The sequence below is a fragment of the Gymnodraco acuticeps genome, unplaced genomic scaffold (genome assembly GCF_902827175.1).
Source record: "Gymnodraco acuticeps unplaced genomic scaffold, fGymAcu1.1, whole genome shotgun sequence".
Classification (NCBI taxonomy): Eukaryota; Metazoa; Chordata; class Actinopteri; order Perciformes; family Bathydraconidae; genus Gymnodraco; species Gymnodraco acuticeps.
This window is the reverse complement of record NW_022990374.1, coordinates 120,255-146,293: the sequence shown is the minus strand read 5'-3', so window position 1 is coordinate 146,293 and position 26,039 is coordinate 120,255. Positions and strand designations below refer to the sequence as shown.

Genomic DNA, 26,039 nt, shown 5'->3' with positions numbered 1-26,039 from the left:
TATGTTTCAATTTCCGTTCTGCTGTTCTTGCTTTTTTGAGTACATAACTACGTCACAATACAAATTCAAAATTAGTTTTATGGGTTAAGACGGGATAAAAATAATTTTTCTACTATAAGAAAGGGAAGTTGATCTTTGGTTTAGGTGTGCTGAGGGATAAAATAATAGCTAGACAAGGTTAGATGAGATGATTGATTCCATATATTAGTCATCCAACGGTTAGCTTAGCTTAGCTCAAAGACTTCCTTCTAATTTGTTATTATTTACATTGCTTTTAAAATCGTTCTATGTGACACGGAAAAAATGGGGAAATCGTGTTGGTGAAAACAAATCAATAATTTTGTGACTATACCACGAAATACCATGAGTTGGCCATATTGGTCCACGGAGCCTCCAAAAGACTTCTAAAAGACGCAAGGTCAGGAAGCCAGCTCGTACCCGGGTACCGGTCCGAGCAGCCATGGTTCCGGCTCCAGAGCCGGCCCATACAGCCATGTTTCCGGCTTCGGAACTGGATCATACAGCCATGTTTCCGGCTTCAGAACTGGATCATACAGCCATGTTTCCGGCTTCAGAACTGGATCATACAGCCATGTTTCCGGCTTCAGAACTGGATCATACAGCCATGTTTCCGGCTCCAGAACCGGACCTTACAGCCATGTTTCCTGCTTCAGAACCGGACCTTACAGCCATGTTTCCGGCTTCAGAACCGGACCTTACAGCCATGTTTCCGGCTTCAGAACCGGACCTTACAGCCATGTTTCCGGCTTCAGAACCGGACCTTACAGCCATGTTTCCGGCTTCAGAACCGGACCTTACAGCCATGATTCTGGCTTCAATTCCGGCTCCAGAGCCGGCCCATACAGCCATGTTTCCGGCTTCAGAAATGGATCATACAGCCATGGTCCCGGCCCCAGTCCCGGCCCCAGCTGCCACAGTCCCCTCTCCAGTTCCCCCACGAGTCCCTTCTCTAGCCTCTCCTCTAGTCCCCTCTGGAGTCCCCTCTCCAGTCCCCTCTCGAGTCCCTTCTCTAGTTCCTCCTCTAGTTCCTCCTCTAGTCACTCCTCTAGTCTCTCCTGGAGTCCCCTCTCGAGTTTCCTCCTCTAGTCCCTCCTCGAGTCCCCTCTCTAGTTCCCCTCTCAAGTCCCCTCTCGAGTTCCCTCCTCTAGTTCTTCCTCTAGTCCCCTCTGGAGTCCCCTCTCTAGTTCCCCTCTCGAGTCTCCTCTCGAGTCCCTACTTGAGTCACGTCTCAAGTCCCTACCCAATGTCCTGGTCCGTTGGAGGTTCCGCTGGGGGTCCTGCCAACTCCATGTACTGTCCCGTTGGAGGCCCCGACAACTACTCCTCTGCCGGGGGTCCTACCAATCCATGTACTGTCCCGTTGGAGGTCCCGCCGACTACTCTCCTAGCGGGGGTCCTGCCAACCCTTTGTCCTGTGCCGTTGGAGGCCCCGCCGTCTACTCTCCTGCCGGGGGTCCTGCCAGTCCCATGTCCTATGCCGATGGAGGTTCCGCTGGGGGTCCTTCCGGCTCCATGTCCAGTCCCGTTGGAGGTCCCGCAAACTACTCTCCTGCCGGGGGTCCTGACAGCCCTGTGTGCTGTCCCGTTGGGGGTCCCGCCGACTGCCCTTCTGCCGGGGGTTCTGCCAACCCTGTGTCCTGTCCTGTTGGAGGTCCCGCAAACTTCTCTCCTGCCGGGGGTCCTGCCAACCCTGTGTACTGTTCCGTTGGGGGTCCCGCCGACTACCCTCCTGCCGGGGGTCCTGTCAACCCTGTGTCCTGTCCTGTTGGAGGTTCCGCCGACTGCTCTCCTGCCGGGGGTCCTGCCAATCCTGTGTCCTGTCCCGTTGGGGGTCCCGCCGACTGCCCTCCTGGCGGGGGTCCTGCCAACTCCTGGTCCTCTTCCGTGGGGGATCCTGCCGAGGCCTGTCCCACCAGCGCCGGTTCCTATCCGGCCGACACCGGGTTCTGCCCAGCCTCCTGAGAGCCGCGGTCTTCGCCCTCGAGCCCTGCCCCCTGAGTGCCGCGGTCCTCGCCATCGGGCCCGACCCCCTGACTCTTCCTGCCACTGCTTTCGCCCCTCCATAACCCCCTTTTCAAGCTATGCCTTGCCCCTGGGCTGTCAGCCCAAGCCCGTCCTCCAGACCCCCTCCACCCACCCTGTTGGCCCTAGTTGCGAGACTTCGTGAGTTCAGTAATGGCCGCCATATCAGAAGCCGACACGATGTTTTTCGTCTTTTCTCAGCGCAAATTTCTCGATCTATGGAAGGTTTTAGATGGTTTAGAACAAAAAGGAGAATATACGTAAGTGCTAGTTTTTTTGCGAGTCCAAGTACCGGTTCCCGACGTTCCGGACTTGAACCGAAACTTTTTCCAAGTCCAGTACCGGTTTGGTGTACCTGTACGCAGGGCCGCCCCTCCCTACAGGCCAATCACGCAGGCTGCATGGGGCCCCGCCCATAGAGGCTCATCTGCTGTGCGCAGTTCTCCGCTCAGTTCTCCGTGCACCCCCCGCGAGAGTGAGAGTGAGAGGTGACAAGGGGAGCACGTCTGTAACCCGACACCGTTGCAATAAATCGACATCTGACCAATTACGGCTTTGATACGGCCACTAGTGCAGGTGAAGAGATGTCGGTAAAAAGACAGTTTCAGTCCGGCGCAAGCAAGAGGGGAAAAAACAAAACATGAAGAAACTAGAGCATCTTGAAGGTGGGTTATTGTATGAGTCAAATGTACAACTTGCGAATGTTGTATAAGTCAAATTGCCAATTGCCATCTTAAAACATCAGCTGCAATTCACGACATGAAGAAGGCAGTCTCTGCAGAGCATATAGGCTAATGGAGATGCAGTTATTTCCAGCATTCTTTATTTAACATTCATTCAAGTATGTTATGCCTTTTATCTGCTAATGTGCAGGAGGAAGAGTGAAACACTGTCTGTCTAGTTGGCTTACATAACAGTTAAAGTTTACAGCCTAAAAAACATGGAGCATTTTTTCCCCCTTTTACTCATTTGTATGTCAATTTGCACATTTCATGGTGACGCTCAGCCTCTCCCCTTAACTCCTAACAGTCATCATCATGGTGACGCTCAGCCTCTCCCCTTAACTCCTAACAGTCATCATCATGTCAACCACAACACAGAGACATACTGATAGAAATGTGTGTGTAGTTGTTGATACATTGCTGACAGAGGGAACTACGTTTGAATACAGATTTAAGAAGTATCAGTTTTTGAGCATGTCATAAGCATGTTTTGTCTTGACTATATTACAACTATATTATAATATAGTATTTATATTATTGAATTGATTATGATTATTATTAGTAGAAGTAGTTTATTTATTATTTATTTATTATAGGGCGACTGTGGCTGCGAGGGAGTGCGGTCGTCTTTCAACCAGAAGGTTGTGGGTTCGATCCCAGCCCATGCAGTCAACATGTCGATGTATCCTTGGGCAAGATACTTAACCCTGAGTTGCTCCCGATGGCATGGCCAACGGTGTGTGCATGTGTATGAATGTTAGGTCCTAGAGTTAGATACACTGCTCTGTATGAATGGGTGAAAGACATGTAGTATGTAAAGCGCTTTGAGTGGTCTTAAAGACTGGATAAAGCGCTATATAAGTACAGTCCATTTGCATTAATTATATTTTAATCTTTTTGAGGCTAGTATTTGGCAGGAAATGCAGACGTATTCACCTGTAAACATTTACCTCACTGTATAAAAAAGTAACTGTTGATAATAATAATAATAATAATAATAAACAGGAATTATATTTGCAAAGTAGCCTACTTTGTTTCCAAAAAAACATTTTTCACTCCTGTCGGTTGGGGGGGCTCATCTCACAATGTCACTTGGGGCCCCAAGTTGGCCAGGGGCGGCCCTGCCTGTACGCAGCACTAGCTGTAAACAATTTGAAACAACACTACTGACCGTGATAATGCTCTCACAAACACACACACACACACACACACCCACACACACACACACACACACACACACACACACACACACACACACACACACACACACACACACACACACACACACACACACACACACACACACACACACACACTAAATAAGTGTTTACAGTGTACAACAACACATTGTAGTAAGGAAAGTTTCCGAATTGAGACACAAACAAGTGTTTTTGAAAACCTGTGAGCCTTTTATTATTTCTGTCAGATTAGGAAAACACAGGAGTAGGAGTATTTCATTACGTTTCCTCTAGGATTAGCTGTGAGGGCTTCTGGCTAGTTATCTTAGTATGACATAATCCCTGTGGTTAAATTATGAATGCATCTCCACCCACAGGTTAAACCCAAGAGGACATTTTATGTAAACAAGTTGCCATTATTTTATTCTAAATCCTTAAACGTGAGCTCCGAGGGGAAGCAGCATTTGGATACAAGCCTCAGCTAACAGCAGTTTATTAAAGAAAATGTAAGAATGACTGTTAAAATAGCATTGCTTGTCAATCCACCTTCATACTATCAATGTGAAGAAACACGAGTACAATGGTTGCATCACCTCGCCCTTTAATCATCTCCCTTTCCTCTGATCTTCTATTCCCCGTCCCACGCACACTCTATCTCTATCCTTCTCCTTCCCTTGCACTTGTCTCCACGCCTCTATTTGTCATCGTAATATCTCGCTCATCTGAGTCCCTTCCTCCCATCATCCCTCTCTTCCTCTCGTCCATCATCGTCTCTCCTTCATGGAGCTGGATAATCCCTGCTTCCCTCCCTCGTTTGTCTCTCTTTCTTCCTCCCTTCTTCACCATAAATCCAGACGCTGTTTTCCTTTTTGAAATAGTGTTGAATAACCCACAAAGAAAGCATTGATCTATCTATATCTATATTTCTCTCTTATCCTCCCTATTGTGGAAAAGTGTTTGCTGACTTTTGTATACCGCCTCTTTTCTAGCTTGTTTCTGAAGCTCTGTTACAGCTTTGAGAATTCCCAGATGACAGCAGTTTTGCTTTATTGGGGGGGTCTGGGGGGGTCCGAAAACCAGTCAGTATCTGGTGTGAGGGGTAGGGGTAGGGTTAGGGTAATGTTGTGAATCGAGTGGCCCATGGTGGTGGTGGGGTTATGGTATGGGCAGGCGTATGTTATGGACGACGAACACAGGCCACTCGATTCACAACATTACCCTAACCCTACCCCTACCCCTCACACCAGATACTGACTGATTTTCGGACCCCCCCCAGACCCCCCCCAATAAAGCAAAAATGCACGTTTCAGAGTGGCCTTTTATTGTGGCCAGCCTAAGGCACACCTGTGCAATAATCATCAATTTGACAATTATGATGCAAAAGGGTTATGTCTCTCTAAATTTGTGAATCATATCCCCATTGCATTTTACTAGATGGAAATATTGCAATCAGTTATTTTTGTTTGGCTATTAAATGCAAAAAAGGCAATAATCTAAATAAGGTTAAAGAAGGGCCCTTACTGAATCACGGGAATCAAAAATAAATATAAAAAGAGCTCTTTGAACCTGGAAATACCTCGGGAAAAAAGACAGTGCTGTCATAGAGTGTCCTTGACTGTAACTACCTGAAGGCTTTCTCTGTGGAAACACATACGTGTAAGTGCTCTCCATGTGTGAATGATCACATATGTTCTGTTTGAATGAAGAGGCAGTACAGAAATAAGCACACACTTCCCTCAATACAACATTAGCTCTACCTGCTCTGAGAAAGACACACTAAATTGCTCAGATAGTTTATGTTGCCGATGTATGAGCTGTGGGAGGTTTAGCAATTATACTCAAAGGAAGCAAAACAACATTACCTTCAAGCACCAGCATATCCGACTTAGAGAGCACTCATAGCTTCTTGAAATGATTGCCTGCTAGGTGCAATTTACACATAAAGCACTAACGCAAAAGAAAAGAAGCAAGCTCTGATTAGTCTCATCAAAAAGGAGACCCTAACCCTAACCCTGAAGTGGCGGGGGTTAGGCGCTAAAAACACTTAAAGTCTGAGCAATGCTTTTTTTAAAAAAAATTTAATTTAAATGTATTCTACTAAAATCATACAAAAACAAAAACGTATAATTCATACACACAAATGAACAAAATGAGTAGAAGCGGGAGGGCTGAAGCATAGCGTATGGGGAGTAGCCCTCCCGTGCATCATCATTAGCATCAATATAATAATGGCATTTATTTCGTCAAACGTATAGAAATTAAGGAGTACAAAGAAATAAAGAAAACTAATGAAAACTGGAAAAAATACAATAAAATAAAAGTTAGGTCAAGAGCAATGCTTCAGTGATAGTTTGGGTTTTGTACCAATTATAACTCCGACTGGATCAAATAGCTCTTTAGGAATTTAAATAGCCCGCAGCACCTCAATCATTTGCAGATAAAACAGCCAAGGATGTAGAATACACCGTCTGAGAAGAGAAATCCTCGTTCAGATGTCCATTGAAATGCATGAGAGAACTTCTATTTCCACAACTGCACCAAGCTCATTGTGACAACAGGTACACTATCAGCATGACCACAGCCAACACATGGCTTTCAAGTCCCGTTGGATCCAGCATGAACAACGACGTGGCACCGCGTCAGGACTGCTTGTTGTGTGGCTAACAATACCACGAGCCATCTGTGAGCAGAGCGGTGAACACCAAACTCTGTCTGACAAAAACACGGGAGCTGTTTCTGGAGCCTTTCTAAGCAGATGTTCAATCCAAAATGAAATCATTCTGCACGTTTCTGCACGATGATGTCTCCTTTCAAAGTGAAAAGCGCTTCAACTTTAAATCCTGATACTTATACAAACACCTCACACTAACTTACTATCTAACTACTTAACACACTTTCTACTTCACATGATTCTGTTACTATCAGCAACAAACAGACTCACTTACTCAAAACATCTAAGTGACTAAACAAACTGAACAAAATATGACTCTTATTTTGAAAATCTCACTTCAGTCTTATTGTGAAAGTCTCCCCTAACTGATCATAGTAAGACTCTTATTGTGAAAGTCTCCCCTAACTGATCATAGTAAGACTCTTATTGTGAAAGTCTCCCCTAACTGATCATAGTAAGACTCTTATTGTGAAAGTCTCCCCTAACTGATCATAGTAAGACTCTTATTGTGAAAGTCTCCCCTAACTGATCATAGTAAGACTCTTATTGTGAAAGTCTCCCCTAACTGATCATAGTAAGACTCTTATTGTGAAAGTCTCCCCTCAGACTCTTATTGTGAAAGTCTCCCCTAACTGATGATAGTAAGACTCTTATTGTGAAAGTCTCCCCTAACTGATCATAGTAAGACTCTTATTGTGAAAGTCTCCCCTAACTGATCATAGTAAGACTCTTATTGTGAAAGTCTCCCCTAACTGATCATAGTAAGACTCTTATTGTGAAAGTCTCCCCTCAGACTCTTATTGTGAAAGTCTCCCCTAACTGATCATAGTAAGACTCTTATTGTGAAAGTCTCCCCTCAGACTCTTATTGTGAAAGTCTCCCCTCAGACTCTTATTGTGAAAGTCTCCCCTCAGACTCTTATTGTGAAAGTCTCCCCTAACTGATGATAGTCAGACTCTTATTGTGAAAGTCTCACCTCAGACTCTTATTGTGAAAGTCTCACCTCAGACTCTTATTGTGAAAGTCTCACCTCAGACTCTTATTGTGAAAGTCTCACCTCAGACTCTTATTGTGAAAGTCTCACCTCAGACCAGAGTCCTGCACGGGTCTGATTTTCAAGACCCGCTCCCGCCCCGCACCCGCGACGTGCAATACCGAACCCGCCCCGCTACCCGCCACATATTGCCAATTAGTTCCGCAACCCGACCCGACCCGTCGGCACAAGATCCGCAACCCGACCCGAACCCGCATAGCCTATGAGCAGTGAAAACGTGCAATTATTAACACACGCAGTTTCATATTTGTCTCAGAAAGCGTGGGATGTTGGTTATTTCCTCCATCTAGGAACCAGAAGCCTCCAGACGTTGGATTTCCCTCTTGAGGAAGTGTTATTGAAAATGCTGTATTCTCCGCTAGAGAGCTTCACCTCAGCCATTTAGAATGTGGCGCGCACAGCAGCAGATTGATGCGCTGCAGAGGTTATGATTATGCGCGGCCCCCGCGGGGGAGAGGTCTGAGGATTTTAAACATTAAACTAAATTATTATTATTTTAATATATTTATTATGCAATACCCGCGACCCGACCCGCATCATCTTTGTTTTACCCAGAACCGAACCCGGAAAAAAGCGTTTGAAAAAATACCACCCGCGAATCACCTTTTTTGCGGGTCACCCATCGGGTACCCGCGGGTACCCGACGGGTGACCCGCGGGTACCCGACCCGATGCAGGACTCTGCCTCAGACTCTTATGATGAAAGTCTCCCCTCAGACTCTTATTGTGAAAGTCTCACCTCAGACTCTTATTGTGAAAGTCTCCCCTCAGACTCTTATTGTGAAAGTCTTCCCCTAGCTGATTATTTCATATTGAAAAACTCTATTATTGTATTTGTCATATTTGTATTGTACTTTTTGTTTTATATATTTAGATTGTTTTCTAAACCTTTCCCTTTGTTATGTTTCTAATAGTTCTATATGTACAACTTCATTCTCCTTACTTTGTTTATGAATGCACCATTATGTACCGAAGCAATGTCCTTGTATGAATACGCCTTTACTTTTGGCACTAAATCTAATTCTGATGTTGAAAAATCACAGTGTATAGAAACCAAATTAACGTTATACGTTATAGGGTACAGTCAAAGCTAAGTCACAAACTCTGTCTGACAATAACACAGAGGCTGCTTTGGAGCCATTCAATGCATGTGTCTATTAAACATAACATGTCTGCTTACCTCTCGAAAGTGCACAGCTCTTCCGCTTTGAATCCTGCTAAACTGAACATATTGCGCAAACCTAACCCTAACCCTAATTAAACCTCTTGTATAAACATTCCCCCTTAAAGGTGGGGTCGGTAGTTTTGGAGAAACCAGCTCGAGTGCGCTAGAACTTGAAAATACACAGCGGGAAAGAATCTGCCACTTCCTCACAGAGCCCCTCCTCCAACACACACGAACGCGCACATGACCAATGAGGGCACGAGATCAGTTTGTGCCCAGATGGAAGGCTGACAGGCAGGTAGGCCATCCAGTTACTTTAGCCGGGCCGGCTATCGGGATGTTAAGAGCATTCCATGGAATATAACAACAAGTGTATCTCGAGCCGGTTTCTCAAACTTACCTACCCCACCTTTAAGAGCATGTTTGAAATCGTTTTTACAATATTTTTGTTCTAAATTCTCCTTCCTAATTCTTCTTACTTTTGTTTGATATACGCACCATTATCAACCAAAGCAATTTCAAAGTCTTTCTGACAATGAAATCTGCATTGAGCCATTCAACGCAGATCTATAATCAAAAATAAAAGATACGGCACATTTCTGCACAGCTCTTCCACTCGATACAGGCACCATTATGCACAAATCCTTGTCTGTGTGAACCTGACAATCAACCTGATTCGACTCTGAAAAATCTACGTTTTTACAAAAGCAACACAAAACACACTTTGATACGTTGCATGCTACAGTGGCTCTACAGCATTCATCTCAAAGCCAAGTCCCTCACTCTGCAGCCAGGTAATAAGTACATCCTGTTATCTAGATGGCTGGTCCACCCTGTCAGAGACTTCATAATGACCAGAGAGGCTAACAACATCCTCTGGGACCCAAAGCATGCTCTGAACAGAGAATCTGAACTGCTACCATCTGATGGACATTGAATAAAGTCAGCCTGAAGCATCCTTTGTGCTCCAGTCAGTCCTCTCCGTAAACACAGAGCTGAATCCAGATCAGATGCACGCTGAAGGCTCTTTGAGCAGCTCTCACTGATCCTGCTGTGATGTGTGTGTTGATGTTTGTCTGTTGGTGTTACACATGGAGCCGCTGTGATGCAAGGAGCATTCAGACTTGATCTGACCATTAAAGTGTTATCGTGTCGTATTGACTCTAATCTGAACGTGTTCACAGTCCAGGTTCTGGCTCAAAATGACTCATAATCAGCTCCTCTGAGGGCAGCGGTCCACGGTGCTGAATGAGAGCAACACACGTGAATGAACATCCTTTCATCTCCCAGTTCTCAGATATATAATAGTCATCCGTAATAATCATCTGGTTCTTCTCTAAGCAGCACAATCACTCCATGATGTGGCACCAAAGTGTACTCTCGCCATTAAGGGTATGTTATACTATACAAATGTTTTGGTACCACTTTATATTAAGGTACACATATTCAACATCATGACCGAAAGAACGAGATCGCGGATACAAGCGGCCGAGATGGGTTTTCTCCACAGGGTGGCTGGTGTCTCCCTTAGGGATAAGGTGAGAAGTTCGGTCATCAGGGAGGGACTCGGAGTTGAGCCGCTCCTCCTTCGCGTCAAAAGGAGCCAGTTGAGGTGGTTCGGGCACCTAGTTAGGATGCCACCTGGGCGCCTCCCTAGGGAGGTGTTCCAGGCACGTCCAGCTGGGAAGAGACCAAGGGGTAGACCTAGGACCAGGTGGAGGGATTATATCTCTTCGCTGGCCTGGGAGCGCCTTGGGATCCCCCAGTCAGAGCTGGTTGATGAGGGAAAAGAAAGTTTGGGGCTCTCTGCTGGAACTGCTACCCCCGAGACCCGACCACGGATAAGCGGGAGAAGATGGATGGATGGATGGATATTCAACATCAACTAGTTGTTAATTAACATGCATGTTAGCAGTATTTTGGCTCTTTATTAGTCATTATAAAACACGTAGTAATGCCTTATTCTGCATGACCATAATCTACAAGTACTAGGCCATTAATTATGAGTCTGTCCTCAATAACCCTCTAATTAGCGCTTATTTATTGTAAGTAAGGGCGTTGTTGTAAATTAGTTTTGGTCTTAATATGCTCTGCTCAATATGGGCCTAATATGGCAGCAATCATTTTCAGTACAACAGAGGATAGGCGAGCAACATGCATGTTAATTAAGAACTAGTTGAGGGTGAATATATGTACCTTAATATGAAGTGTTACCAACATTTAATTTCATTTAGTGACTGGAAATCCTTTGCGTTGTCACTTACTTGGCACCCTGTTGATGGCTTTGAGAGGCCGCAGCACCCTCACTGTCCTGATGGCGGTGAAGTTCAGGTTCTGCAGGTCCAACGAGTACTCGATCATCCTGGAAATACACAAAGCATGCAGAACAACTGGTTAAAAAAGATATATTGAGACTTTAAATGTGTGCGATGGGATGTGAATACATGATATCATGCATCTGTGACCCTACCATCCTTCTCAAGTCTCTTTTCAGTCTTTCAAGTCTCGGTTTTCCTTCAACAGGGTTTAATATACAGATTCATGGCAGCCCAAACAAACCATAATAATTGGACTTGTGTTTGTTTAAAATGAACTAAAGACATGTTCATAAAAGCACCCTGAGGGGTATCGAATGGAATGAGAAGGAAGACCAATGCAAACAAAAAGAACCCATGTGATCACAGAGGAGCGACATCTGAACCTCAGGGTTGTGTTGGTTCCTCCATCTTTGTTCCGAATAATAAGATTAAACAGACACACACACACACACACACACACACACACACACACACACACACCCACACACACACACACACACACACACACACACACACACACACACACACACACACACACACGCACCGCTGAGCAGCCGGCATCCTGCTGTGCCTAATATGAATTAATGAGCTGCTCTTTGTGTGCCTAGGAAAGCAGGACACTCAAAGAAACTGAATCAAACGCCGTGAGACAAAAACATGGATTAGTTTGCAGAAGATCATTAGAAGTATAGGTGCAGGTTACCCATGATGCATTGGCTTTAAAAACAAGGTGTTCTTAGTTGTATGAAGATGTCAAAGTACAGGTAGGTAAAGTAGACTTCCTGCATGCCGGAAATATACTTGAACCTTTTAGCACATGCAGCAAAAGCATGAAAGTGTCTAAACCTGCACCCTGCGAGATGAAAGCAGAGGCAGCAGGGATTGGAGGTGGAGGGAATACACAAGCTTGAAGTAAAACCAGCTGTGGTGTAAAGCAGGCAGAGAAGGGAAGCAGGGAGTCATTATTTTTGCTATTTGACCTATTTTCTGACAAATCCTCAACGCGGGAACTTTGCTCCGAGGATGGTAAAAAAAAGAGAGACGAGGAAAAAAGAGGGGGGGTGACAGGAGACGGAGAAAGCGAGGAAGCGTAGATCAGAAACCAACGGGATGATTAAGTGCAATGGTAATAAAGCGAGATTGAGAGGGGAGATGGATGGTTTCATCAAGTGTCGGAGATAATTACAGCGACGCCGAGACAGAGAGCAATATGCAGATACCTGAGGAGACGAGAGAAAGTTATGAAGACATGAAACAAGTTTGAGATGTTATTCTACTCCAGCTCTCCTTAATAACAAGCTCATTTCAGTAAGAGGTTGCAGAGCCTGCCTACCAGGTGATTTCGTTTAAACCCCCAGCCAATTATTCCCCATCGACCTTTCGACCTACGCATCTGGAGAGGAGTCTTCAGAAGACGTTTTCGACAGCAAAATAAGAGTGAAATAGACAGTAACATAGAACATCCTCCAATTTCCTGCTGTTCCACGAGGAGTTTCAGTTAGAAAGGGGATCCAGCGAGGTTTCAGGGAGAGGAGACGTGGAGCAGCTACGTTACGGTGTCCCTCTTAAGAAATAGAGAAATACCTGTTGAAGATCTGCCAGGAGAGGAGATACAAAGGCACTGCCAACAGCTAAGAATACTCGATTCTAATTGGTCAATTTGGACGTTCTAGAGGTCTGCTATTTTTCGTTGCTACGGAGAATGCTCTGACCAAAGGGACTCTGTGCAGTCAAATCAATCAGCTGTTTAAATCCATCAGAAAACACCATGAGAAAACTAAAGAAACTTCTAAACATTAAAGCACGGAGACATGTCAAAAAAGAACCACAAAAAGTCCAATATGAAACCTGAGAAGGAGCAGAATATGGCCCCTTTAAAATGAATTTCTTGTCTATGCATGTTGGTCTTTTGTCGACACATATAGGCATTTGAAACTGAGCTTCTAACGTTGCTAATATGACTTTTAACAAGTTTACACACACCCCAAAACAGGGCCACATTACTTGAGAACGAAAGAGGATAAATAAATAATTCCAGTGGACTAAATCTCAGAGTGAGCTCACTGGTACTGTAACTGTTCTACAGGTGTGTAGTTCATTGACAGACTCACAAACACTCATGCAACACACCCACACACACACACACACACACACACACACACACACACACACACAGCTGTTAGGAGAGTCTATTATACACACCAGCACACTAACACACACACACACACACACACACACACAAAGCATTACCCCTGATACACCGTAATTGAACACACTGAACTGATGTACATACAGATAACCTCAGTATCACCTAAATACACGTTATCTCTCACACACACACACACACACACACACACACACACACACACACACACACACACACACACACACACACACACACACACACACACACACACACACACAAGATAAAGTGCTTGGGGTAGACTCCAGGCTGGCTCTCACAAAGCAAAGTGTCAAATCAGAGTGCAGAGGCTACACACAAACACAACTGCACACACACTTTCTGTCTTCCTCACAATTACATCCCCAACTCACTCTTGTGTGTGTGTGTGTGTGTGTGTGTGTGTGTGTGTGTGTGTTTGAGTTAGGACTGCTCTCTATTCAAACGGATTACTTTTGTTCCACAGAGAGGTTTTTTAACATCCTTGTGGTCTGTTTTTGTTTCATCGCTCTGGTATCTCCTCTCCTCTGGGAGCTGCTTCGTCTCCACCGTGTATTTGATCCTAAAAAGCACAGCACAAGTTGGTGAATATTCTCCCAGGAACCATCACAAGGGAACATTAGAGGAGTTGTTCTCCAGGTTTTCACGGAGAGCTTTGAATGTTGGAGATAATCTAAGGCTTTGAAACGCTGTACTGGACTCATGGGTACATCTGAGTGAAAACGTCCATTTAGAAAGCCCTTAACTTCCAGTTGTAAATGACCACAGTATATGTTTTGTAATGTTGTTGATCTGTACAAAGATTATTTTACGATGGCTCATACTCAAACAGAAAAGGAAATTGGAAGTTTTACTCATTGAAAGTCAAGTTATGTTTTCTCTTATCAGCTACTTTGCACTTAAGAATCCTGAAGACACCCTATCTGTTTTTAAGAGTGAGCTTAAGACCTTCCTTTTTGATAAAGCTTATAGTTAGGGCTGATTAGATTCAGCCCCTAGTTTTGCTGATATAGGCTTAGTTTGTCGGGGGACATCTTACTTCTTCCTTCTCTCTGTCTATACCTGTGTACTCTCATGTTCCGATTAACCCAGCTTCCCCAAATGTCTTTCTTTTTGGTGTCTATATACGCCGGGATCCGGAGTCATGGATGATCCTGCGCTCCTGTGTCCTGGATCGCGAGCCCTGGATCTTGAGTCGTGGCTGTGGTCCTGGATCATAGGTCCTGGATGGATATCCTCGTGGATTCATCTTCCTATTATACACACATGCATTTCCAAACATTTGGACTACCTATGTTGCAAATGTATTATCTTTTCAATTTACACACGGCATCTATTGCATGTCTGTCCGTCCTGGGAGAGGGATCCCTCCTCTGTTGCTCTCCCTGAGGTTTCTCCATGTTCCCTTTAAACTGTGGGTTTTCTCTGGAAGTTTTTCCATGTACGATGTGAGGGTCTAAGGACAGAGGGTCTAAGGACAGAGGGTCTAAGGACAGAGGGTCTGAGGACAGAGGGTCTGAGGACAGAGGGTTTAAGGACAGAGGGTCTGAGGACAGAGGGTCTGAGGACAGAGGGTCTGAGGACAGAGGGTCTGAGGACAGAGGGTCTGAGGACAGAGGGTCTAAGGATAGAGGGTCTAAGGACAGAGGGTCTGAGGACAGAGGGTCTAAGGACAGAGGGTCTGAGGACAGAGGGTCTAAGGACAGAGGGTCTGAGGACAGAGGGTCTAAGGACAGAGGGTCTAAGGACAGAGGGTCTAAGGACTGTAGAGTTATATTTGTATTTATTCATGTTAGCAAACTATGGATAAGCTTAAAATGGGAATAATTTGGGTAAAACTGTGAGCTGGATTTGGGGCCTGTTGACATGTGTTTTTGAGGACAAAGGAAGATGGGGGAAGGTGAGAGCATGTCCTGATTTGCATTCAACTTAGATCTAGCTACAGTGGTTGTGCTATTAAGAGAGGTCCCTTGGGTTTCTCTGGTGGTTATCAACAGTAGCAGTTAAGTGAATACTGTTCAAACAATACCTGTGTTTGTGTTTATATTGATTTCTCTGTTTTATCCTTTCATAAATGTAAGGACTACAAATGGCTATAAACATTCTGGGCTGGTTGGAGTAAACAGGGTTTTATTGCTCTGTGGGGGAGGTGTAGGTATGCAGGCCTTGAGACCTTTTGTTGGAAAGTGAGCCTGTTTGGTTTCCTGCTGCGTTTCCTGCTGCGTTGCGTCTCCCAATGAGATGACCTGAAAAGATGACCAGCTGACCTAACACCAAACCCCTCCTTCTTACTCTGGTATATCTCCGGTGGATCCCTGGCGTTCGGCCTCTTCTTCACATGCTGCCCTCGGGTGAAAGTAGCTCTGCAGTATGCGAACCAGGGCAGGAGTAAGCCGGTATTACTCCTTAAGCATTACAATATAACTGTAATATATCATGTTGTATTGTAATGATTGTATTGCATTGTCATATTGCCATTAAAGTAGATTATTGTTAACTGTTACTTTGTAGATATGGATTCCTTCCTGTATTATAACCAGCTGGATAGGGACGCGTGGAGATTTGAAAAGCGGACCAGTTATCCCTCCAAATCTCTAACAGGACAGAGGGTCTAAGGACAGAGGGTCTAAGGACAGAGGGTCTGAGGACAGAGGGTCTGAGGACAGAGGGTCTAAGGACAGAGGGTCTAAGGACAGAGGGTCTGAGGACAGAGGGTCTGAGGACAGAGGGTCTGAGGACAGAGGGTCTAAGGACAGAGGGTCTAAGGACAGAGGGTCTGAGGACAGAGGGTCTAAGGACAGAGGGTCTGAGGACAGAGGGTGTCGTATTGTCATACTGATATTCTGTACACACTGTGAAGTCCACTGAGACTAATGTAACATTTGTGATATTGGGCTATAAATAAACATTGATTGATTGATTGATTGATTGATTGATTGATTGATTGAAGGACACCCAAGAGTTTCACCTGAAAGTTAGAAATGGGACAAAGATGATGTGTCCCATTTAGTACTCTCAAGTTTTAAAGGCTTTTTTGTCGAATGCACAGAAGACACAGCGTAGTTGTTGGATATGGAAATCTGAAGGCCGCTCCAATAATGTCTGCATACAATATAAGAAAGACAAAGAAAAAAGACACAACATAGTGCAAGTTAACGGCAGGAATAAGTATCTGAATTGAAAATGGACACATTTAAAGAGAATGTTAAATGCAATCCTCGGTTAAAATAAAACAACGTTCTATGTGCGTCTCTTCTTATGTGCTCTTTCCACCTCATCATAATAATAATAACAATAATAACAATTATTTGCATTTCTTTAGCGCTTTTTCAAGTGTTCAAAGCGCTTTACATTACTTATGTCATCATGTAATGCATCAACACTTTGGACAGTACCCACAGGAGAAAGGACAAAATGGCATGTGGCGCAGTGGGTTGTGCGTATGTGTTCGGTTCAGGGGGTCACAGGTTCAAACCCCACTGCAGTCAGCATGTCGTTGTGTCCCTGAGACGCTTCACCCCACATCGCTCCTGTGGGGATTGTCCACAGTACTGAGTATGTAAGTCGCTTTGGATAAAAGCGTCTAACAAGTGACATGTGATGTAATGCCTGTGTTTATAAAGAATACTAAGATGAAGAAGTTACTGCTTATTGTAATAATATATATATAATGTGCAACCTGAATAAATGCATTTGCTATAAACAAGTGTTGATGATGGATCAATTATAATGTTCCATCTAAATTTCAATCAAAGTTACATTGTGTGATTAATATGTTGGTCATGGTGCAGCGATCTTCACATTCACATCAGTCAATGTCAAACCCTCCATCGTCAGAGTCAGCTATAAACAATGTGTGTCGTGAAACAACCAGAAGATTAATGAGAGAAATCAGAAACTCATTATATTGGGTATTTCATTAATTGTTTAACCAGAGTTGATGTGGTGCATGTCATGTGACAGAAGCATGTGCCATGATTGGCTCCGGTTACTGTCTCTTTTAGTGTGTATTTGGCTACATCACCTTTCAATTCAAATTCAAAATATCTTTATTGGCATTACCATTTCAAAAACACAGTATTGCCAAAGCAATGTGTTAGCATGCTAGCATTTGTTAATTTGAAGTAAGACAACGTGCAGCAGAGGTTGATGGGTTTCAGTTTTGCGGATGTTTATTCATTAAAGGAGACCTATCATGCTATATTTGAATAATATATTGTAGGGCCGTACCTATATAAGGTATATTTATACGTTTTATTTTTCAAAATTCCAAACAGATCATATATTTTAGCCATGCCTCCTTTCGCTCTATTTTCCTCTCCTCCACCCTGTATTTGCATGCGCTGCAGCTGACCACGCCCCCCTGCAAAGGAGGGGGCCGAGTTACGAGCGTCATCTTACCATGCAGTTACCATGCAGTTACCATGCAGTTACCATGCAGTTACCATGCTGTTACCATGCTGTTACCATGCTGTTACCATGCTGTCACCATGCTGTTACCATGCTGTTACCATGCAGTTACCATGCAGTTACCATGCAGTTACCATGCAGTTACCATGCTGTTACCATGCTGTCACCATGCTGTTACCATGCTGTTACCATGCAGTTACCATGCAGTCACCATGCAGTTACCATGCAGTTACCATGCAGTTACCATGCTGTCACCATGCTGTTACCATGCTGTTACCATGCTGTCACCATGCAGTTACTATGCAGTTACCATGCAGTTACCATGCTGTCACCATGCTGTCACCATGCAGTTACCATGCAGTTACCATGCTGTTACCATGCTGTCACCATGCTGTCACCATGCTGTTACCATGCAGTTACCATGCAGTTACCATGCTGTTACCATGCTGTTGCCATGCTGTTGCCATGCTGTTACCATGCAGTTACCATGCAGTTACCATGCTGTTACCATGCTGTTGCCATGCTGTTGCCATGCTGTTGCCATGCTGTTACCATGCTGTTACCATGCTGTTACCATGCTGTTACCATGCTGTTACCATGCTGTTACCCCACGGCAACCTCTCATTCCCCTGATAGGTGGAGAGTTGCCCATATAGGCGGAGCTCCTCCTCACTGACGTCAGACTATTTTCAAACCTGTATCAGATCCGTTAAAGCCCCATTTTTAAAGATTTGGGTATGGAGGAAAAGAGAGAGGGTTGAGTTCCCTGACACACCGGGGACACATTCATGTATAAAAGACGTACACAAGTGCATTTTGTATGATCGGTCCCCTTTAAGGAAAGTGTTGCACAAACTCAAAGATTGACCGAACAGGTACTAATTGAACATGTGAGTTATTGAGAAACATTTTGTATCTGCACCAAATTGAAAGGCAATCCATCCAATAGCTGTATTTGAAATATCAATCAGAAACACAAACAACCTCCAAATCTGTCACTTCTTTAATTGAAACATGAGCTGTTTTCCCTAAAGAACATGAACAAAAGCAATCCATCCAATAAGTGATTAGATATTTCTGTCTCATCATCAATAAAGTGACGAGGCTAGCATGGCTAACTACAATTAGCTCGTCTCGGTTGTATGTCACTACAAACCAATCAAGTTACAGTTTGTCTGTCCATTTGTGAGAAATCGTCCCCCTAAGCATGATAACTCAGTGTGATATTGACTTTTGTCTACCAAATTTAAATCACCTCATCCTTGATTCCATGTTAACGTTGGTGATACATTTAAAGAAATTCCCTCTAGGCCTTCCCGAGATATTGAGTTCCGAACATCTGGAAAATAGTAGAGAAAACACGAAATAAAAGGCCCTATTGCTGTTGGCACAGTGGCATAGATGCACAGCTAACACACTGCAATATAGTTGCTAATTACTTAAGTTGGTAAATATTACAGTCATAAATCCTATCTGTGACACATACATGCAGCTTTAGGCAAATCCAGCTGTACGGTGGCCTGAAAGGGAACACATATGTAAATGATCAGAGAGCGCTAAATGCTCAGGCAGAACTCCGTGTGGAGAAGATGGCATTAATTATTAAAAGGAGATTAATGGATGCAGCAGATATTCTTTCCCAGAAGTGGTTTGCAAGTCAGAGAAGATAAAAGCCCCCCCCCCCACACAGAGACGACACACACTCATTTACAGCAGTTCTGACGCACTTGTTTCCCTCTCTACCTTCTCCCTTATGTCCTCCACTTTATTTTCCACCTCACAAACCCACTCTAAAATCTCCTCCTTTATTGCTTGAATTCCATCTATTCCTCTATTTTTCTTCTTTTACATCTTCTTAATTCCTTCCCTATTAGTTGTGTCCTGTGTGTGTGTGTGTGTGTGTGTGTGTGTGTGTGTGTGTGTGTGTGTGTGTTCTCTATTTGTGTATATTTTCAATTCTCACAATCCTGCAGAGTGTTGTGTGGCGTCAAAGCCCTAATGAGCTACTGTTACACCTCCAGCAGGGGACAGACACTCAAACACATGTCGCTGTGCGTGCATGTGTGTGTGTATGTGTATGTGTATGTGTGTGTGTGTGTGTGTGTGTGTGTGTGTGGTGTGTGTGTGTGTGTGTGTGTGTGTGTGTGTGTGTGTGTGTGTGTGTGTTGTGTGTGTGTGTGTGTGTGTGTGTGTGTGTGTGTTGTGTGTGTGTGTGTAGACATGTGAATATCTTGTCAGAGATGAAAGCCATCTGTCTGCTGAAGATGTTCTGGTCACATCATCTGTCCGTCTCTCCACATGTTCTGCACCGACTCAACATGTCATATATCAGACTGTATCTGCGTTACATGTTCATTAAGATGGGAGAAATCTACAGCAGGATAGTAAAGGGTTACGTTAGACTGAGGATACCCTGAGAACTGGACTGTGTTGAGAAGTCCCACTGGTAGAAATGATTGATTTTAAGCAGTAAATGAAATGAAATGATAAATGATTAAAGTAAAAGCCAGCGATTGGTGCTTCTCAGCATTCACACCAAACAAAGAGAGAGAGGGCTTCACCTGCGCTGCATGTCAAAGTGAGGTTTAGCCATGAACAGATCTGCCTTCTGAAAAAACATGTCCATCTAAAAAACTTAAAGATTAAGACTCTTAAAGACGAAGACAGCAGCTGTTAATATCTGCCTGGTGGGAACCGAGGCCTACTTAAATGATGAAATAATATAAAGTAACGTAAGTATCAGTAATTAAATTATATAATATCAACATATGCACAAATTTGAACGGAAAAGAACAGAAGAATCTATGTTTTTATGGTTATGTAGGAATTCAAAAGGTATACCAAACAATGAACCAGGTTAACATGATAGGAGGTGAGGATCAAAGGACTGGACCAGGTTTCCAAGAATACTTCACCTTCACAATTAGCCTTTCTGCATTCATAACTCATCTTGTGTTACTTCGAAGTCTTAAATAATGCCTCCACGGTTAATGAATAACGAAAAACAGTAATGAATTGAAGAGTACGAGGGCTACGTCTTAGATATGATCTTTTCTGTCTGACAGACAAAGCCAAAAACAAAGTACTCCTTGATGTTGTAGTGACGTCAACACCACTTTCTGAAAATATGAGATATTTTCAACTCGAAGCTCTCAGAGCGGCCGCACAAAAGAAAACAGACTTTGTTTTTCTCAGATAACTCCACAGTGAATGGATGAGGAAAAAAGGTCATGTTTAATTGAAGAAAATAGGGGACTGTCTTTGTTCGGTTAGTTTCCATCTGAAAGACACAAAACTAAGCTTCTTCTCTGTTTCCTACAGTAACGTCTCAAGCCCTCAGAAAAAAACTATTTTCAACTCGAAGCACAATGACGGAGTTTGTTAGAGCCAGTATTTAGATTTCATAAGAAAGGCCACCTAATTGTGACGTCTGTAGTCAACACACTATAAAAGACTACAATTCCCACGGCGCCTCGTCTAAAGTGAAAGTGACGGGCAACATGCTAGAAAGACGCCGTTGAGGAACAGTTTTTAACCGTTCAAATACCCTTTAAATGACTAAGTTATATAAGCCTTATCAAGAAGAAAGTTGTTTGTTGCTTTATTTGAGTTTTGCTTATTTGTTTTGAATATTGAAAAGGCCTCTTTTCTTCGTTGCACATGTAAAAGTGTGTTATTGTATGTTTGAGCAAACACATCGCTTAATACCATGCAAACCATCGGAAGCCAAGCAAATCTTCAAACTGTAAGTAACACAAATATAAAGGGAGAAAACGAGTTAAAACATGTCTGTTCAAGGCGTCGAGTGGCTTGGTAGATGAACAAGGAAGGAAGCCACGACAGAGTAAGCTTTCAGAAATAGACGCTTGATTGCTTTATTAGAACCCCAAATAGAACAAATACGCTGTGCTCAGAAAAGACACTTCAGTTTGTGGACTCAGGGACTTGGAGTGTATGGATCGAGTATTTAAACAGATATGTAACAGCCCAGTAATGCTCAATAACATCTCTGCAAATCCTACAGAAACTATATAAGCCTTGCATCGTATGTGTGAGCACATGTATTGACACTCTTGCTACCAGACGCCATATTGCTGCAGAGTGCTTTGTGAATATGTGACTCCGTATGATGTGGATCCATGAGGGTGTCATGCTTTGGCTGTTCTGTGTGTCTCATACTGACAGTGTGGTTTCTCATGTTCTGCCAAAGCCATCATGTGCCAGTATATGATATGTATAAACATGTAAACTGTGTGATAACAATATACCATGTATTATGAATGGCAATATGACTCTGCTATCAGGATGAAATGTGTTAAGCTTACAGTATGTTTAACTCACTTCAGAATCATAGTGAGGTTTATTGCCAATATAGGTTTACACGGGATTTGAATAACCCTAACTCTAACTCTAACCCTAACACTAACTCTAACTCTAACCCTAACTTTAACTCTAACTCTAACCCTAACTCTAACTCTAACTATAACCCTAACTCTAACCCTAACTCTAACTCTAACTATAACTCTAACTATAACCCTAACTCTAACTCTAACTCTAACCCTAACTCTAACTCTAACTATAACCCTAACTCTAACTCTAACTCTAACCCTAACTCTAACTCTAACTATAACCCTAACTCTAACTCTAACTCTAACTCTAACCCTAACCCTAACTCTAACTCTAACCCTAACTCTAACTCTAACTATAACTCTAACTATAACCCTAACTCTAACTCTAACTCTAACCCTAACTCTAACTCTAACTATAACCCTAACTCTAACTCTAACTCTAACTATAACCCTAACTCTAACTCTAACTCTAACCCTAACTCTAACTCTAACCCTAACTCTAACTATAACCCTAACTCTAACCCTAACTCTAACTATAACCCTAACTCTAACTCTAACTCTAACCCTAACCCTAACTCTAACTATAACCCTAACTCTAACTCTAACTCTAACCCTAACTCTAACTCTAACTATAACCCTAACTCTAACTCTAACTCTAACTATAACCCTAACTCTAACTCTAACTCTAACCCCTAACTCTAACCCCAACCCCTAACTCTAACCCCTAACTCTAAACCCTAACTCTAACTCTAACCCTAACTCTAACTCTAACTCTAACTCTAACCCTAACTCTAACTCTAACCCTAACTCTAACTCTAACCCTAACTCTAACTCTAACCCTAACTCTAACTCTAACTCTAACACTAACTCTAACTCTAACCCTAACTCTAACTCTAACTATAACCCTAACCCTAACTCTAACTCTAACCCTAACCCTAACTCTAACCATAATCTAACTGTAATCCCCCAGGATCCCCTCAGCCTAACAGTCACAAGCACACAAGCTATCCCCTGGTTCCCCCTTTGCTTCCCCCTACCAGGACCAGCTCACCCCTGGAGCCTGGTTCTGGCTCCAGCAATGCATCATATTGGGAACCAGAGTCCTTGATTTCAGCTGACTTTTTGGAAAATCAGACCCCCATGATCCCCTCTCAACATTCACATTTTCCAGAATTGGTCCAAACACCTTAAAACCTCATATTTGAACCTATGTCGAATAACACTTGCATACACCCATCCACAGATCCTCAGGCCCGTGCACCCACTCTCAACCGAGAATCCAAAACCCTATCCCTAACCAAAACCTAACCCTAACTCTAACCCTAACCCTAACTCTAACCCTAACCCTAACTCTAACCCTAACCCTAACTCTAACCCTAACTCTAACCCTAACTCTAACCCTAACCCTAACCCTAACTCTAACCCTAACCCTAACTCTAACCCTAACTCTAACCCCTAACCCTAACTCTAACTCTAACCCTAACTCTAACATACAAAAGAACAACGAGAATATGGTAAAACATATGCAGACAATCCACATTTAAATATGTGTTGTTTTAAAAAGAGGTAGCATTGAAGAGAAATGTGGAAAAACATACAAAATAATCTACAAGATGTTATACTTTTTAAACTGTCTCTCTTTCTCTCTTATTTGAACTGATCCAACACTGGAGTTTTATTGAGCTATGAGTTTTCTGCAGTCTCATCACTGGAACGTAATTGCCCAGTTTGATCAGCTGTCCTCTCGGCAGATGACAAAGCACCCTTTGAACGTACTGTACTGTTATTATCGATAAAGCTGTTAGCAAACACTCAGGTGCATCAGGGGTTTCATGAGACATCAATAAAAGACAACAAAGCACCTCCTCTTTTGAGCATTAACCTCTCTGCTGTCCAGACTGTTTTACTGAGGAATGACTGGAAGATGGAGAGCCTGATTCAGCCCCTTTCTCTTCAACTCTGACAGGATTGTTTATCCACTGAGGTAGCAGTGTATGCTATGAGCATTTAAGTGCAATGACCCAAAGGGTGTGGCAACACTAGAACAATCAGATGAAAACCATTTAATCTACCAAGATAATTGCACCCTGGTTCAATAACTGGAGAGTTCATTGATTTTGCCAATAGGAGATTTCAGGCATATTCAATCAGAAAAGACAGCCTCAAAGTCAAGGCAACAGGTGAAGGCGAACACTTGAGAAATCAAACGGTAAAGAATGTGCTTTGGTTCAGAACCACACGCAGACAGAGCCTTAGGAAGAGTTTTATTTTGGGCAGTCGCATCAACCGTTTATCACTTTCATCTCATCAATCGCAGCAGTAACAGATTTATGGTTTTTGTTGGAGTGGCTTCTTGAAAACCAACTGTTTAGCGACCAGCTAGCGACCGTTAGCTATTTAGCTAGTGAACATTAGCTAGTTATCTAACAAGCTGGCGAGCAACAGTATCTATCTATCTATCTAGCTATCCATCTATCTATCTATCTATCTATCTATCTATCTATCCATCTATCCATCTATCTATCGATGTATCCCTCTATCTATCTATCTATCTATCTATCCATCTATCTATCTATCTATCCATCCATCTATCTATCTATCCATCTATCTATCTATCTATCTATCCATCTATGTATCCCTCTATCTATCTATCCATCTATCTATCCATCTATCTATCTATCTATCCATCTATCTATCCATCTATCTATCCATCTATCCATCTATCTATCTATCCATCTATCTATCTATCTATCTATCCATCTATCTATCTATGTATCCCTCTATCTATCTATCCCTCTATCTATCCCTCTATCTATCTAACGTTCTCTATTTATCAACCTCCTTAACTAGCTTACATTAGCTATCAATCTAACAAGCTAGCTAGCGAATGTTAGCTATCTAGCTTGCCACCATTAAATTGGTAGCTCTTGATTCTAAGGATTTTTACAAAAAAACAGTTCATTTAAAAGCTTGAAACCAGTTCCTTTGGCGAGTAAAGGTTGGTGAAGCTACGCTTTGTAAAGTAATGGCAAATACGCTTTAAACTGCCAAGACAATGAGCATCAAGGATTCAAGCTGAGAGAAAATGCTCTTTTATTGAAATTGATCGATGATGATACTTCAAAATAATGATTGAGAGCACCTTGTAAATCACAATGGAATATGTATTTATTTATATAAGAAAATTATAACTTCCAGAGAATATTTCACAAAACTATATGAATTTGTTTTCTGTCAAACAAGGGGGAGGACATTGGATATATATGTATAGTTCTGCAGATCAATTATGATCACCATCTGCTCTCCTTCTATCTACAATATAAGGTTTGGCAGCTCAGAGTGTAACAGCTAAGATACATCTAAATATGTTAGATTTAAGGAGGAGCGCATATTAACAGTGTTTGAATGTAAGCACAAGAGCACGGAGAGAAACAGATGGCACAGATATCAAACACAATATCAAAGAGTAACACATCCAGAGATGAATTGTAGCCTTTGCTGACCATTTCAATGCACCGACACATATACAGTACAACCCTACAGGAAACACTGTTTTCCTCCAACAGCAGAATCTGGCCTCACAACAGGAAGCAGGACAAATGTTGCTGCATTCATAGCATGAATACATTTGTTTTATTATTCTCATTTTAAATTGTGTAATGAGATCTCAGGTATCTGTAAAAGCTGCCTAAGGGGAAACACTCCCTTGTCTCACGTTATGACTGCATACCACATGTCTGTTTAGGCTTGAATAAAATCATCTGTGGATCTCAGGATCATTTGCCTCCGTGGTGAATCTCTCAGCAGCTCAGCGCTCATCAGGAGCCAATCAAACAACAGCATCTACAGCTGGAACAATGGTGGCGAGCAGCAGCAAGCAGTTAGCCAGAGGTGGGAAGTAGTGGAGTACAAATACTTCGTTACTCTACTTAAGTACATTTTTCTGGT

General features: G+C 43.0%; 1 protein-coding gene across 1 annotated transcript in view; it reads right to left on the bottom strand.

Moving 5' to 3' along the window:
- Positions 1–26,039, bottom strand: part of LOC117551471 (voltage-dependent T-type calcium channel subunit alpha-1I-like) — a gene marked incomplete at both ends in the record, with an annotated part of 140,069 nt that overhangs the window by 69,563 nt on the left and 44,467 nt on the right. The window contains one exon of the mRNA XM_034224383.1: positions 11,097–11,194. Within this exon, the coding sequence (XP_034080274.1) occupies positions 11,097–11,194 (98 nt within the window). The remainder of the gene's footprint in view (positions 1–11,096; positions 11,195–26,039) is intronic.